This window comes from Peromyscus leucopus, chromosome 14, assembly GCF_004664715.2.
Source record: "Peromyscus leucopus breed LL Stock chromosome 14, UCI_PerLeu_2.1, whole genome shotgun sequence".
NCBI classification, from domain to species: domain Eukaryota; kingdom Metazoa; phylum Chordata; class Mammalia; order Rodentia; family Cricetidae; genus Peromyscus; species Peromyscus leucopus.
The window spans coordinates 87,810,593-87,827,477 of NC_051075.1; the positions used below are offsets into that span (position 1 = coordinate 87,810,593).

General features: G+C 38.8%; 1 protein-coding gene across 2 annotated transcripts in view; it reads left to right on the forward strand.

Moving 5' to 3' along the window:
- The first annotated feature begins 3,250 nt into the window (after positions 1-3,250).
- Hcrtr2 (hypocretin receptor 2) overlaps positions 3,251-16,885 on the forward strand; it is a 100,880-nt gene continuing 87,245 nt past the window's right edge. For both annotated transcript variants that reach the window (XM_028864929.1, XM_037210945.1), the window contains exon 1: positions 3,251-3,800. In XM_028864929.1, coding sequence (XP_028720762.1) covers positions 3,578-3,800 — 223 coding nt within the window. In that variant the 5' untranslated portion in view covers positions 3,251-3,577. The remainder of the gene's footprint in view (positions 3,801-16,885) is intronic.

Sequence of the window (16,885 nt, forward strand, 5' to 3'; positions counted from 1 at the left end):
AAGGAGGAATACCTAAAAATGACCATACCTAAAAACAGTATATTGTTTACTTCATAGTATCTAAAAGAATTGGTTTTGAATGTACTTACCACAAAGAAATGGCAGCTTTTAGGTGATGAATATGCTAATTACCCCGATTATTTCACAAGTCATTTCACTTAATACATATCTTGTAATACCATACTGAAATACCGCACTGTACTTAATGTATATGTAATTACCAGGTGTCTTAAAAAGTGGTCTTAATGTACAGTTAAACTCAGAAGTCATCTTATTATCTCTTAGTAGAATTCTAGATTCATACTCATACTTTCAAGTATTCCCCAACTCCAGTCAGTTCCCGCGGCCCTGTATTAGCCTCTTTTCCTACAGCAGCGCTTTGCTGACCTGCCGTCCCCCATTTCTGTCTTTCCAAGGTAATCGCTACGTTCTAACCAGTGATGGTTCCAAAGCCAACCTTGCTTCATTTCACCTTTTTACTTCTGGTTTTCCAATTTCTTCTGCTTAAAGGTCTCCCTCTGGTGACAAAATCATCCACTTTGGGTTTCTGCTTGCTGACTAATGTATTCCTTCGTGACCTCACAGCATTGTGTGCTTCTTTCTATCTCAACAACTCAGGGATTTGAAAACCTAAACATGTATCACCCAGTTAACTGACTGGTCATTGAGGGTGATCTTACTCATATTTGTGGCCTTCGTTTCTAGGCAAATTACTGGAAACAGAGTAAATACTCAGAAACATCTACTGAAGTGGATCCAGAAAGTTATGGTAGGCCTAGAAAAAAAAAAGACAACAAAAGGGTTTCATACTAGAAATAAGAAAATAGCAGATGGGACAGAAAACATATTCTGAAGTTGCTGAGCAAGCTAAGTAAAACCACTAGGAAATAAAAAAAAAAAAATCTGGTTTTGTGGCCTATTTTCCTCACCTCACTCATTTTTAATATATTCAGGTTACTAGGAGGGACAAAGATGTCTGCTAGAAATTAATCAGAATATTATAAAATACATGTCATTTTTATGGAAAGTATTGCAGAAATTTATATGGACAGCAAATAATATTTGTGCTGAGAAATCATATAATTTATACTTGGTTTTAGACCAAAAACAATGAAATAATGCATTTTAAAATATTATTTAAAAAACAGATTCAGACTTCTGACAAATATAAGACATTGTTTTGAAAATAATTAATTTAGAGGATTTAATGTGGCAACTTTAGAATCAGAAATAATATTGTGCCCTGCTACTAGGTTGACAGCATTACCTTATGTACAGTAGAAAGATATCAAAGTGAGTGATAACCTGAGAAAATTGTAAAAGATGTTAGCAGGCATAAAGAAGAGGTCTAGTCGGTAACAGTAGGAAGGACTGAGATATTTATCATCTCTCTTGTGCTTAGAGAAATGGAAATCACATTATAACTGGGAAGTTTCAGTGGAATTTTTATGGCATCAGAGTACCACAGACTTTAACGAAAGTATCTGATAAAGCACAGAGAAGAGGAAATGGAATGTTCATTGACTGGAGATAAATCTAGGCTTGTTACAACCTAAGGCAAACATTGGAATAAAGTCTTGAAGATGTTCTCGTTTCTCCCCTCTGACAACAGTAACACACAGGCAATGATTAATCACTGTAGAAGACTTTTCAATGGAAGATAAAGTATAGACAGGTTAAATGCCATACGATGACAGCTAATGACAGTGACTCAGAAGTAGCAGATGGAGCCCATGTTTATAGCTCACCAATAGCAAGGAATCTGCAGACACTAACAAGTGTAAATCTAATCAAAGGTGCAGCAAGCCTTCACAGTTGAAATGAATAGTGTAGGAAAGGAAGATGAATATTAATAAGCCATAGGAAGACACCAGCCATCAACAGGTACCAGATTTGTATTAGTTGATTTGAATGAAGCCTATAGAAGGTCTGCTCCCCACTTTCACAGGTGCCAGCAGTTCTGGAGGAATGAATGATTCTTTGGATGATAGCATTAGCATTTAAATGATCTTCTTAAAACTCTAACAAAATTAAATTTATACATGACTACAACATCATTTTATTAGCTCTTTGAGAATTTTGTGCTTATATCCATCCTATTTACTCGCCTCTTTCAACTTTTCTAAGATCTACCCTGCCTTCCCTACATTCACAACTTAGTGTTTTTATTTTTTTAACCCATCAAGACTAATTTGAACGCAGATATTTTTGGATACAGGGTCTTTTGCTAAGGATGGGAGACTTACCAGAGGATACACTCTGAGAAAAAAACTGACCCTCCCAGCAACTAACAACTGTTAATAGATCTTCAGCTAGGATAGGTACTTCCTGTGAACCTCTCCTCTCCATGCTGGGATTTATTCTGGCTTAGACTTGCACAGGTCCTGTGCATGTTGTCACAACCACTGTGAGTTCTCATGTGCAGCTGCCCAGCTGTGCCCAGAAGACATTGATTCCTTGCAGTCATCTATCGCTTCTGACACTTACGCTCTTTCAGGCTCCTCTTCCCAAACTGATCCCTGAGCTGTGAGAGGAGTGGTTGTGCTATAATGTATTCCTTTTAGGGCTAAACATTTTGCAGTCTCTTATTCTCTGCACCTTGGCCAGTTCTGGGTCTCTGCGTTAATCATCATATACTGCAAATAGAAGCATCTCTGATGAGGGCTGAGAGATGCCTTAATCTATTACTATAATAAGTCATTAGGAGTCAGTTTAATACTATGTCCATTTAGCAGAATAATAGGAGGTTCTGCTGTGTTTTGTTACACTTGCCCTTGAAAGTGCAAATCCCTATTAAATATAACCTTCAATTAAAAATGATCCTCTCCTCGTTTTTGATAAGGAGCAGCAAGCAGGCAATGCCTTAGCAATTCAGCCACTGCCAACTTGGCACATGATAAACACTGTGATGCTATATTAAATATTGAAATATTTGGATAAAATGACTTTTGCATGGGCCTGTTTGAGACTAGAGTGGCTCATGATTACTTGCACATTTGCATTATAAAGACAAGTTAAGCAATGGATCCTGTGTTAACCATGTGTTGACCTTCTAGCCATGTCCACAGGCATATGCATGCCAGTGTATATTATATAAATGGCATGTAAAACAGGAGGAAAGTGATTGAAAAGGGACATTTGATCCACAAAGAAAGAAGTTAAGGTAATTGTCTTTACCCCTTCCCCTTTTCTTTTCTTCTTCAGCTTCATCTGTCTGCCCCTCAGCCCTGGAGGAGGCTATGGGCTGAGGACTCACTGCTGGAATGAAGAGTGACTGAGCTGGAGCTGAGGTCAAGGTAAATCTCTGCTCCCAGTCATTGCTGCATCCTTCCCCCTTCCCTTTCCCTAGCTCCTCAGCAGCTTCTCCTGGTGCAAATCCCCTGCAAAGACACTGAAGCGGCCGCCGAAGTTGCGGGGCGCAGGACTCCGGAGGCATTGGCTCAGGAACTTTTCACGTCATTCCCGGCTCCGGAGCCCCTAGTCGCGGCGGCGCAGCCTTTCCCACCGCGGATCCCCGGTGCTCATGGGGCAAGCAGAGACAAGCTTGCAGCACTGAGCCCAACAGGACCAGTCCGTGATGTCCAGCACTAAATTGGAGGATTCCCTCTCTCGTCGCAACTGGTCATCTGCTTCGGAGCTGAATGAAACTCAAGAGCCGTTTTTAAACCCCACGGACTATGACGACGAGGAATTCCTGCGGTACCTGTGGAGGGAATACCTACACCCGAAAGAATATGAGTGGGTCCTGATCGCAGGGTACATCATCGTGTTCGTTGTGGCTCTCATCGGGAACGTCCTGGGTGAGTCTGGTCACGGGCAACCCTCCAGAAAGGCTGTCACCTCCCCTCCGCCCAGACTGCAAGGCTGGGAGACCCCTCCCTTCTCCCGGGGTGCAAACAAAGAGGTCGCTGCTCTTGGGTGAGGTTTCTAATAATTTTTGGGTTGTTGTTAAGTTTTCTGATTTTACAAACTAGGAACGAGCTCTAGAATGATTATCATGTTTGTCTGCGGAGAAAAGAGGGAAACTGTTTCTGTTTGAGAACCTAGATTATAAGCCCAAGGAGAGGGACAAGGACCTCCAGGTGGATTTGCTGAGTGTAGGGGAATCTGTAATGCTTTTGTGCAGGCTGGGTGGGTTTGTTGTGGAGGGCTTGCATCCGGAAAAACTGATGAAGTCATAAGGCCTTCGCGAGCTCGGTACCATGCCCTTTAGCAAGGAGGCTTAGGCTTGGGTCAAGAAGAGGTAATGAAGGGGCAGAGTGGAGGTAGAGGCAGGCAGGCAGAAGTGCGCTCAATCACAGAAGCGGAATTAAACAGAAACCGTGCCTGGAGCCTTAGGAGGAAGGCGGAGCAAGAAAAGTGCTCCGGAGCTAGTCCTGACCACCCATTCAAGCATGCACGCATGCACGCATGCATGCATGCATTCATTCATTCATTCATTCATTCATTCATTCATCCATCCATCCATCTACCCATCCATCCTTTCAACCAATACATATTTCCCCCAAGTGAGTGGTTGTTATCAGTTTCAGAAAACATTTGTACCAACTGGTGCTTTTTTCTTACAATAAAACTAAGCTTAATGTCAGAGTCTGTCTTGGTCTGTGAAAACACAGGTTTCCTTGCTCGCTCATTACTGCGCTCCCAACCACAATTTCTGAAGGATAAAGTGAGGGAGGAGTAAGAAAGCTATGGGGGCTTGGTGGGTTCATTAGGACAGGATGGGAGAAGCTCTTTCAAGAAAATGAGCTTCCTTCAGGGAGGGAGCTACGACTTAAATTGTGAATGGAAGGAGTATGTACCTTGATGAATGGAGACCAGGAGGCTTTTCAAATGCAGAGGGCAGTGTGGAGGAAGTCTGTTGAAAATGACAGGAGCAGGAGGCAGACAGCCAGGAGAAGGTGCAATCTCCCCAGTCCACACGGGGGTGGGGGCAGGGGTGAGGGACGCGAAATGGGCTGGGAACTGGGAAGTTAAAAAAAAAAAAAAAAAAAAAGGTTGTAGCTGCAATGAAGGACAGAACTCACCAGGCTCTCAATGTTACCCTGGCTTTACCATCTCTTCCAATTCACAGTAGATAAGCTGACAGTTATGTGACCGAGAAGGGCTCTTTAGAGAGAGTGTTAGTCATGAGACAAGAAATCTCTGAGAACTTTAGCTTGCTCTTTATTATTTTAGGATATTTTTGCTCTTTTGCTTTTTTTTAAGATTAAAAATAAAGACAATCTTCTTAGTCTACAATGAACGTGAATGGACGTGTGAGTAGATGTGATTCAGCCTCTTGTTATAAGGATAAGATTTTAATGGTTGTATCTGTTCCTGTTTCCCATCTTGTCATCTTCAGAGTCACAGCTATAAACAGAGTACTATGAGCAGAGCAGCAATTACTGCATGTGGCCCATACTTATTGCTAAGTGAATGATCAAATTGAACATGCATTGAGTATCTACCTTTGCAAGACCACATGACATAGACTCTATTGCCTAAATCTTAAAATAAACCACACTGGAAGATAGAGCAATGATGGCTTATTAGAGGACATAATTCAGATTCAGCCCCATTTGTTCTGACCTCACATCCAGAATTCTCAATTGTAATTCTACTCTAGAGCTAGAAAGCATGTAGAGAATAGATTCTCTGTTCTGGGTTGTCTGCAAAAAGCCTATTGGATGGACTTCCTTTTCTCCTCTAGATCCATGTACACTGCCAGTAAAGTACCACTACCATTCACTTCACAAGAAATCCCAGGGAATATTACTGCTCTTAACTTCAAGAAAAGTTAAAAAAAAAAAATTAAAGCAGGGAAAGCTATAAACAAACACCATTTTTCTTCCCCAATTTTATTTCAGGCTTAGTCTTTGTGATAAATGTGCTCTTCTTTGATGTATTCAGTTTGCTTTGCAAAGGCTCTGTGATACAGTCTTCATGGCCTGATTGCATGGTTTCAAGAAACTATGGTTGGGGGAAGAGTAATATGTCTACACTGAGGCTACTTCATAATGTCAACTGTCCACAGCCTCAAGTCTTTAAACACCCAGTTCCATTCAGCTTAAAAGAAAGATTTACCCAAGGAACTCTAGTTTCTAGATACTGACAGTTATTTCCCTCAGGACTGAATTGCATCTGAATAACACTGAAATCTTCTCTGGGTGAACTGAAGTTCATGTTTTACTGACATGTTCCCTGAAAGTTGGTGAGGTTTGGGTTTGACATTTAAACAAATGAGCGCCGTCATTACTTACAGACTTCTTGATCTTTGATGTCACTGTCAAATCTGCAAGACGGATTAGAACAAGAATTACCTTTCTGCTTCATGGTACAAATAGATCTACTTAGGGTATCAGGAAAAGTGACACTACTCATGTAAGATAAAGGGATGCTAAGAGTATGAAGGAGACACAACACAGTACAGGCAGCAGATGTAATTACTGACCCTCAGGTCCACATAACATGTGCACTTTCATGTAACTGGTTGCTTGGAAAATATCAACCTTGTTGAATTGCACATGCAATGCCATTAGCTAGAAGTCCTTTTTCTGACAATGTCCTTTTGTAAACTGATGCAGTAGAATATTGTCTAAGCATAATAGCAAAGTCTTGATCACTCAGCCTCTTTTTTTTTTTCCTACTGACAATCTCTCACCATCATTATGTCCCTACTTCATTATAAGGATGCTCCTTGCAGAGATAGAAAGCAGTTTCCTGGAAACAAATGACAAAGTCACTCACAAAAAGGTACAATTACTGTAAATGGGAGTTGATGAGTGTTTGTGTTCCAGCAGAAAGTCATATGCATGTCTAATTATGGAACTTAAAGTCCTAGGAAGCAGTAGGTGGTAAGGTTCTATATCTTATATCCAAGTCCACTCACCTACTTATTTAACTGATATATTTTGAGCAATATTTTATTTATAAAATTGATGTGTGTAAGAAGGAAAATACTTTGGAACACTAAAATAAATAAGTTAGATGTAATCTTTAGCCCTTGTTCCTTGAGAAGAAATTGGAGGGAAAGATGTTTCTATTCACTCAAATGTTAAATGGCCAGGAAAATCTTCATTTCTCTGCCTCTCTTTCTCCATGCTCAGTGATATTGTTTCACCTGGGAAATTCCAAACTTCCCTATCATGACCTCAGAAAAAGAAACCATGCAAACAATGGACATTCATCTAGTCATGTTCTTGCAATTTGTGTGTCCACGATTAAGTTCTGAACTCTCTAACTCTTCCCTTTTCTAATTACAAACTGAAGTTGATAATAGCTGCTTTTTAAAAATCATATCACAAATAATATATAATACTTTCCCTTGATATAAAGAAGAACATGCCAACATATTTTTCTTGAAATAGTAAATATGGATTAATGTCATTTTATTTATTTATTTGTTTGTTTGTTTGTTTCTTTGTTTTTGCTGTTCCTTTACTTCCACTAGTGAAGTGTTCCCTGTTGAAGTTTGTAACTTTCTGCTGCCATAGCCTAACTTAATCTATGTAGCTCTTTCAGGCCTCTGCCCTCATCCCATTCCTCAATGGAGTGGTTTTCTAAAAGAAATGAGTAAAATGGAGTTGGCCACATTACTCTCCTTTCCTGTCAGATCCATATACCCATCCTTCTGGTATTGTATGCTTAGCATTGCCTTTCTGTCTCTCCATGCAAGTCCTTATTTTTTTTAAATTTAATTAATTTATTTTTTTGGTTTTTCAAGACAGGATTTCTCTGTTTAGTCCATGCTGTCCTGGAACTCATTTTGTAGACCAGGCTGACCTTGAACTCAGAGATCTGCCTGCCTCTGCCTCCCTAGTGCTGGGATTAAAGGCATGAGCCAAAATTTTTTCTCACAGATTATACTTGCTTACACTATGTCTTATTTGTTTGTTTATTTGTTTATTGTAGTTACTGTCAGTAAATTGTTCTAGCAATAATGTTCTAAATAATTACTTACAATATGTTGATTCAACAAGGTTAAACCACATTGTCACTTAAGGATTTAACCAATATGAGTTAAGGAAAATTCTGTTCATGAGATGGTAAGCATATCTGTAATGTAGTTGCTTTCTAGAGTTAATTTTATATCCAAGAAGTGGTACTGGCTAAGCTACAACTCTATTCCCAGCCTTCTTAGAGTTAGGTTGATACAATGTGATGTTCTTAGATTAGACCCAATAATCATGAGCATGTTTGTCACATTATATTTCAGTCAAAAAATCAGGATATTGTTTTTCCTAGGTCACTCTTGTCCTACCATGGAAACTTTTAGATATGCACATCAACTTACCTGAAAACTAAAAGTAGCAAGAGAAAGCCAAAGGATAATAAATAAATAAGAAATCTATAAGGGTGCTGAATCTAAAAATTAAACACAATGTCTCAGGTTCCTGATTTTTTTTCCCCTGATTTTAGTAGGAGATCATAACTAATGTAGTTGAGGAATTTTCATCATCCAGCGCCTTAGTTATGCTTGCAGTTTTCCCATGCTAGTGCTCAAGCTCCCTGAGTTCTCACTGGGCTCTTCACATTCAAAACCACCCACCCCTGATGCTCTTTGTCTAATGAGAGGGTGCAGTGCCCTCTGTTGCTTGATTCAGCATTCCAGAGTTCTTTGCTCTGCTAGATCAGTAATGACTCACTGGGGTGGATCAGTCAGGAACATGCGACATGGATGATTGGTGTGTTTATCTCCCATTCCTTTTCTCAAAGAAAAATGAAGACCATGTATGGACTACTATGAGTCAAGCCCCATGTGCTAGGCTCCATTCACATATGCTTCGATGCCACCACACAATCTAATTAAAATGCAGAAATCAATAACTGTTTAACAAATGATAAAAAAAAAAAAAAAAACCTGCAATTTCAACCAATCTGAAAGTTCAGTTACACAGAAAGTGGCAGCTCTAAATCTCAAATATGGATTTGTCAGAACCGGTGCTCCACGTTCTAATACTTCACATGTCCTCTTTATCATCTAGGCTTGACGGGAGAAGCACAGGTGAAGGAAGGGAGCAGACAATGCCCCGGTGCCCTCTAGAGAGCATGCAGTACTGTCCTGGCATGTTGTCACACTGTTTCTCTGATAGACTACACTTCTTCAGCTCAGAGGATGAGCTCATTTGATAAGCCAATCAAGGTCAGGATAGGGTTACATTACAAGACAAAGTTTCAAGGTAAAATAGGTACTGCCAAAAATGCTTTTGCCTGTTCTGGTGAGCTGACTCACTGGGGGGAAAATGTTAGATAATCATGGTTAAGGAATTTATGTTATTGAAAGTATTATTGTTAGACATAACGTAAGAAAAAAAAAAAACCACTTAAAACCTGATGTAATCCAGAGACCCTTATTCTTTTTCTTTGTTTTCAAACAGTCATGCATTTAAAATATTAATACTTTATTAAACAGCTCTTAGTTATTATTAATTTGACCATGCAAATTTGATAGATTTTAGTTTGCATTACATTCCTATCATTAGATCTATTACCTCATAAAAATCTAGCTCCTCAAATTAAGTGTCTGCTTTGTTCCTTATTCTCATTTAGATATCACTGTGATTGAGTCTTTGCTAATAAATTTGCTTTCAATAGTAAATGCCCCAAAACCATGTTTAATATTTACAGAGAGTATTTATTCTTAGAAAATCTTGCTATACTTTTGTGTTCATTACTCATCAGAGCACCTTTCTGAGGTATGTTGTATTTAATTTAAAAGTTTCAAGTACTTAGAAGTCACTATGAAAGAAAAGCATGGCACACAGAAATATCCTGTAGCTGTTTTCTCAGAGCGAGAAAAACTGTCCGTTTCCTATCATTCCAGGGGGCAAGATCGGGAGCACAGATGACCTTTTCCCAGTCTTGTGCTAAGCCAGCTTTGATTCCTGAATTGGTCAGTACTGTGGGAACACAATCACATCTAATCAAACTCAATAACTTGTCAAAATAAGACAACGATGTCAATGTCTTGCTTTGAAGTAAGAAATAGCTGTAAGTCCTTGAAAGACCAAAGCCCTTCCAGTCATCAGTCTTTTTCTGTAGGCAGATTAACATGAAGATTTTGGTCTCAGTTACTTTTTTATTGCCAAGGCAAAATACCATAACCAAGACATCTTAAAAAGAAAGAGTTTATCTGGGGCTTACAGTTTCAGAAAGTGAGTCCATGACCACCATGGTGAGAAACATGGCAGGACACAGGCAGGCATGGCACTGGGACAGTAGCTTAGAGCTTATATCCTGATCCACAAGCATGAGGCAGAGTAAGAGCATTAATAGAGAACATCCTGAGGAAAAGAAACCTCAAACTCCACCCCAGTAACACACCTCCACCCACAAGGCAGCAACTTGTAATCCTCCCTAAACAGTTCCACCAACTGCGTACCAAGCATTCAAATATACGAGCCTATACATAGGCTGTTTTCATTGAAACCACTTACAACTTTGATTGGTCTGAATAACAAGTTCCTGCCATAATAGCCAATAAACCCTAATTTTTGGTACCACATAAGTTTATTATTTCTTTTTTAGACTTTTGAAACTATTTATGTGTGTGTGCCTTTGTGGGTTTATGTGCATCACAATGTATGGGCAGGTGCCCTCAGAGCCAGAAGCTGATGTTAAATCCTCTGGGGCTGAAGTAACAGGCTTTTGAGAAGTGTCATGTGATGCCAGGAACTAAATTCCAGTCCTCTTCGAGAGCAGTATATAATCTTAATCATGGAGCCATTTCTTCAGCCCTGTGTCTGGATAAGTTAGCAAATAATGCAGTAAGAAAGTCTGTTCCATCCAATGACTCATGGTCCATGTATCCACTGTTTGTGTGCCATCTCAACACCTGGCATCTGAGGTAACCAGCTACCAAAGCAGCTTCCTGGTGTTCATACCTTGTCTCCTATAAATTCACATCATCATTGTTTGGGTCTGGATGACAACAGCATTCAAAAGATGAAAGAGTATGCTGCTTCCAAAATTACATTTTAAAAGATTAGAAACTTTAGCTAGAATGCATATTTTCTTTCTTGCTCTTAAGTATTTTCTTCTGAAGCAACCCTACCAGGGGTGGGATTAAACTCTCCATCCATAAAGAGAAAATGAAGGCTGTTAACAACGAATTGAACCCAAGTCCTCTGGAAGAGCAACCAGTGCTCTTAATCACTGAACCATCTCTCCAGCCCCAATTGACTGAAACTTAATGGCAGACTCAGAAGCAGAGTTGTCCATCCAAGTTCCATACCAATATTTGGCCCCTCTGGGATTCAGAATATACTTTGGTTATTGTAAGCAATTAGGTTTTCAGGTAAGTTGATATGCATATCCTGGTTTCCATGGTATGACAAGAGTGACCTAGGAGTAATTTGAAAAAACAAAAACAACCAGATTCTTTAACCAAAGTATGATTTGACAAACATGTCCATGATTATTGAGCTTCATCTTAATAACATCACATTGTATCCATCTAATTGCAAAGGAGGCTGGGAGATGTATATCTCTGTCACAGAAAAGGTATGTTACTAAATGGTGTTTTAATTTGCATAAAGTCAGAATAAGGGAAGTGAGAGAAATTCAGTACTCAGTGGCATAACTATAGAGTCAGTTGAAAATATTGAGAGGTTTTATGCCAATGACTGTACTAGGACTAAGGGTACAAAGAAGAAATCTGAGGGGCATGCACCCCAGTTGAAGAGACAGACATACAAACTGTTTCAATAGAATGTGCCAAGAGCTCTGATGGAGGGTGCACATAAAGAAATCGAAACATCTGAGAAGACTGGTAAGCATCTTTGCATGGTTAGGTAGAGATACAGGAAAAGAAGACAACTAACCTGAGTTATTGTGAGTAAATTCAAGTTACCTAGGTAAAGAAAATGGAATAAGGAAGTTCTAGTCAGAGAAAACAACGTAAAATCAAAGAGATGTGAAATGACAGGGACTGCAAAGAGACTGGTAACAACTGATAACTCCTGAGTTAGCACAGGTAAGGAGAGACAAGAGAGAAGTCTGGGTTGTGATGAGGCTTGGACCAAGAAAAGCCTGTGCATCATGCCTCAGGTCCAAGGGTGAAGGTTTCTCTCTAGATTGGCAATGTTGTATACTTTAAAATTTCTGAAAGCAAGACTAGTTTAAACACCTTTGTTTTTCTTGGCTCATAATGAAAACACAGCAATGATTAAAACTGTAGTATCCCAGGTAGGTATGATGGCTCTGTGGGTAAAAGCATCTATTCCCAAGCCCAGTGACCTGAGTTTGGACTCTGGACTCCACGTGGTAAGAAAGAACTGACTCCCACAAGTTGTGTTAGGACCTCCATATGCACATGGTGGCAAGTCCCAGCTATACACAAATACACATCAACATGCACACAAAAATAAATAAACACGATGTTGTTATACAATTGTAATATTCGTCTCTAGATTCTCAGTGTGTTGAATTTCCCAAACTCAAAAAGATATTTTTAATTATTACCAGTGAAACATCACACACTTGAGTCATGGAACATGGAGAAAGCAAGCTGCTCCTGACCTGGAGGATTTATCCCTACTGAATAGTTTTCATAATGATGGCAGGTGTAATGCCTGCCACTGGAGGATAAAAATGAGCAATCTCATCCAGTTGAGTGTTTTGGTTATGAAGTCCCACTCCTGGCTAACGAGCTATTGGTAATTTATAGCTATAGGGAAAGAGTTCAGCAGTTTTCTTTAAAAGTATAGGCCCCGAAAAGTTGACCTCATTCAAATACACATTCTCATACCCAAGAGTATATAAGCAGTGCTAATTGGACTTCATGGGTTTATTAAGAAGAAATCTGAGGACACAAAGTGGGGTCATTACAGAATGGGCAGTGGACCTGGAAGGAGTTGAGGAGAGGAGTGAATGTGATTTAAAAAAAAAATGTATGAAATTCAAAGAATTAAACAATTTTTAAAGAACATAGAAAAGAGAAATACATATGTTACATTTATTTATTTGTTTTTGGTGCTGGGACTGAACTTGGGTCCCCACAAATGTCAGAGTATAAATTATATCATTAAAAAGCCTCTCAGTCCTACTTTTGTTCTGTGTTTTAAGGAAACACACATATCAAAAGATTTATGTTATAGTTACTAAAGCAATGATTGATAGGTACCATTTAAGATATCTCTCCCTAGCAGTACAAGCCCTTCAGCATTGCTCAGGGACTTATAATAGGAAACTATCTTACCCCTCTAGGAAACTTTTAACTGAAAGGGTTTAGGTTTGGGTTTTTTTTTTTTTTTAATGGAAAGTACACCAAGATCTTCTTAAATGATATTCTATATTTCTGCAATATCTGAGGCTACATCGGGTACCAAACCTTCACTTTAACTATCTTTGTTTCAAAATAATCCCTGGTTACCTTTATGAGTCTACAGATACACTTGAGTTCCGTGTTCCAAATGCATGATGAGAGCTGAAACCGAATGTCACCGTGACTCTGACATCCTGTTAGGCAAGAACATCCTTACCTGAGTACAAGGGGTTTCAAGCATGCCAACAGAGGCTTAACTTTGGAAAGTCTTCATTATGTACCTTGTCACAATTAAATCATACTAATTGTGAACGTTTTCTGTGCAGAAAATTGGGGGAGAGAGAGAGAGAGGGAGGGAGGGAGGGAGGGAGGAGGAGGGAGGGAGGGAGGGAGGGAGGGAGGGAGGGAAACTGAAGAAGTAAATCAGTCATAGAGCACTCAGCTCAAATGTCCAGGGCTCTAATTCCAAGCTCTGGCTTCACTGAAATAGAGAAAGAGCAAAAGAAAGAAAAAAGAAAAGGAAAAAAATCATACTTCTGGTGAAGTATAAGACCAATGTTGATAATTGCGGGTTAGTTCCAAAAAATTAATTTAATGACAATAAGAGAAACAAAAATAATGCTCTGACTGACTCTGGCTCTTAATTTCCAGAAATTTCAATAAAATTATGCAATTTTGTCCCAAGAAGGATAATGTCACTAAGTCTAGCAGGTATCAATCAGGGCAGCCTTCTCAACAATGTTTATTGTTACCAGTCAGTGAACTATAATACAATTTATAGAATTAGATTGGGGGCGCTATTATATTGCCCTCATTATATAATTCTTCAACAGAGTGTTTATAATAGTCCAATGTAGTCTTGCAGTCACAAGTATGACAGAGCTATTATTGCCCCTTCCCTAGGTGGCAACATTCAGTGTTAGAGAGGCACTGCTGTGTCAGTTTTCTGAGTAGTTTCTCCTTCCTAAACAGTACTTCTTCATTCTGTTCTCCATTTTTATTCTTGATATGCATATGTTAAGTCTATACAAGTTGAAAGTATCCGTGGACTTTAAGGAACAATCAAACTGTTTAGTATCAACTAAAAGGGTCATTAATTCCATAATCAGCATGAGCTCAGTGATCTATAACTATCTCTTCATTGGTGCTACAGGGGATAAAGAGGGAAAGATAAAAGAAGGGGTAAGCCAGAGATGCTATTTTCCCTCTTGGTAAAAGGACTTCTTACAATGACTTTAAATACCGAGTGTCATTAGCAACAATCAAACCCCCTAAAGATTATTGGTTTCAAGTTACAAGAGCACATCATCACACAAGTAGAACCAAAAGCAGCAGAGCTTTATAGAAGACTAAGTTTTGTGTAGAAGTGAGAGGCAAACAGAAAAATACGTCTTGCAGCAACATGGTGATTTTCTAGGATTATTCAATTTAGAACTATTTCCTTTTCTTATTTCATTCAGCAAATATTTATTGAACACCCACAGCATGCAATCTCTTTTATTACATTTTGTAGAGGAAATAGAAAAGTTAATAAGACATGATCCTTACCTACAAGGATTTTCTAATTGTATGTTTGAGTCTAAGCTATAAATAATAGACTGTAGTATGGCAGATATTGAAGAGGAAAATGTAAAGTCAGAGAATATAGCAGGTCTGACTTGGGGTCAGAGCCTTCACTGAAAAGGAAATATATGATGTTCGATTTGTTGACATGTGAGTAGAATTTTGAAAAATTCTAAGAGTACAAAAACATTCCATTAAAGCTGGTAAAGTAGTAAATGTACCATAGCTTGAAAATACATAATAATTGTACATAAATCTTGCCAAAAAGTGATTCAGAAATCCCAATAAAACCTTGGTTTTCATATGCTTTCCGATAAATTTAGCATAATACTTCTTTAGATTCTTTGAATTGCTTCCTTTATGGTTTTGTGGGTCTTTATTTTGTGTTTCTTGTCTGTAGAATTGACTAATTGTAGACTGAAAGAATAAAAATCCTGCCATTTTGATATCTGACAAAATAGACTTCAAAGCAAAACTAATCATAAGAGATAGGGAAGGACACTACTTACTCATCAAAGGAAAAAGCCATCAAGAGGACATTGCAATTTTAAAACTTCCCTGGAATTGTTTTTAAATGACTGTTGTCACATGTGAGAGTGTTTGGGAGGAAGATCAATTTGAGGCATGGTAAGAATGAAGATATGAGAGACCTGAAACTGGGAAACCCGCACAGGATTCTTCAGGACAGTCATTATTAGGGTAAAGTCCACATAGCAGATGAATAGAAATAAAATGAACCAAATACAAGAGATACTATAGAGCTGGAAGTTGGCAGCTCATCAGATATGAGGAAGTAAAGGAGTTAAAAAAAATAAAAAAGCACCTGATATTTAATAGAAGGTTTTTGCAAAGAGAGTGTGGTGCTGTCTTACTTTGTCTTTTCATTAAGTAAATGAAAAATCTGTGAAGAAAAAAAAAGTTATGGTGGATAGAAGAAGAAGAAACTTGGCAACAAGAGTTGGAGTCACTATTGCTAGAAGAATGCCAATATGGATTTCCAGTAGCAGGCATGAATTCTGTCTGAAGGAGCAGGTCTCCAAACCAAGCAGGGAGTGGTTGGTTAAATCTATAACAGTCATACCACTGTTGTCCTAATGGGTCCAATTTGCCTGGTAGGTCCATCCTGTAACGCTCTAGATGTACTGATGAAAAATGTTGTTCATGACTTTTCTCACTCAGCTAATAATCTCACATAATGATCCTAGCAGTACAAGAGCCAGCTAACAGGTATGAAGCTTCCAGATCAGTTCTAGCTTGATTTCCCTATTGCTTATGACAAAACTTTGTGGTGTCTTTACCAGTAGGGTCTTATCATCTAGTTCAGGTGAGCAACCAAGACCAAAGTCAAAAGTCTATGCTGTTTGGAGATTTATATAGCATACCTGACCACCAACTCATACAGAGGTAACTTATACCTTACACTGGAATTTTCATTTGATCATCTATGGCTTCTGAAATTAGCATTATCTACCCATGCAGGATACCTATATTCAGTTAAAAAGTGATTTATAATTAAAGACATAATTTCTTTTTAACTGTTTCTTCCATCTTTAGGTTTTAGTTACCTCTCACATTCATCCCCTTCCTTTCTTCTATCCCCTGACCCTCCCTGTTTAAACCCTACAATCTCAACTTCCCCAAACTCTATTTTCATTTTGAATGTGCTATACTATTCCCACTTTGTTTTGGTTGGTTCTCTACCATAACCACTTCTCTTCTCCATTTTCCTTCAGCTCCTCCTCCTGCTTATACATTTTTACCCCCAATATTTCCCTTTACACTTTCACTTCACAGGTGTTCTATTACCCTTCCCTACTCCTTCCTTTACCACCCCCTCCATATGCCTGTGATGGTTAGCAGCAATTATCACTCAACACCTCCAGAGCACACCTGTGAGGGATTATCTAGATGAAGATTAGCCTCTAAGAAAGTCTATGAGGAATTGATTGATACTTTAATTATGTGGGAAGACCCACCTTAATTACTGTGGGCAGGATCATTTCCTATGTCGGAATCCTAGACTGCATAAAATGGAGAAGGCAAGGTGAGCACTAGCATGCATACATTAAGACAGGT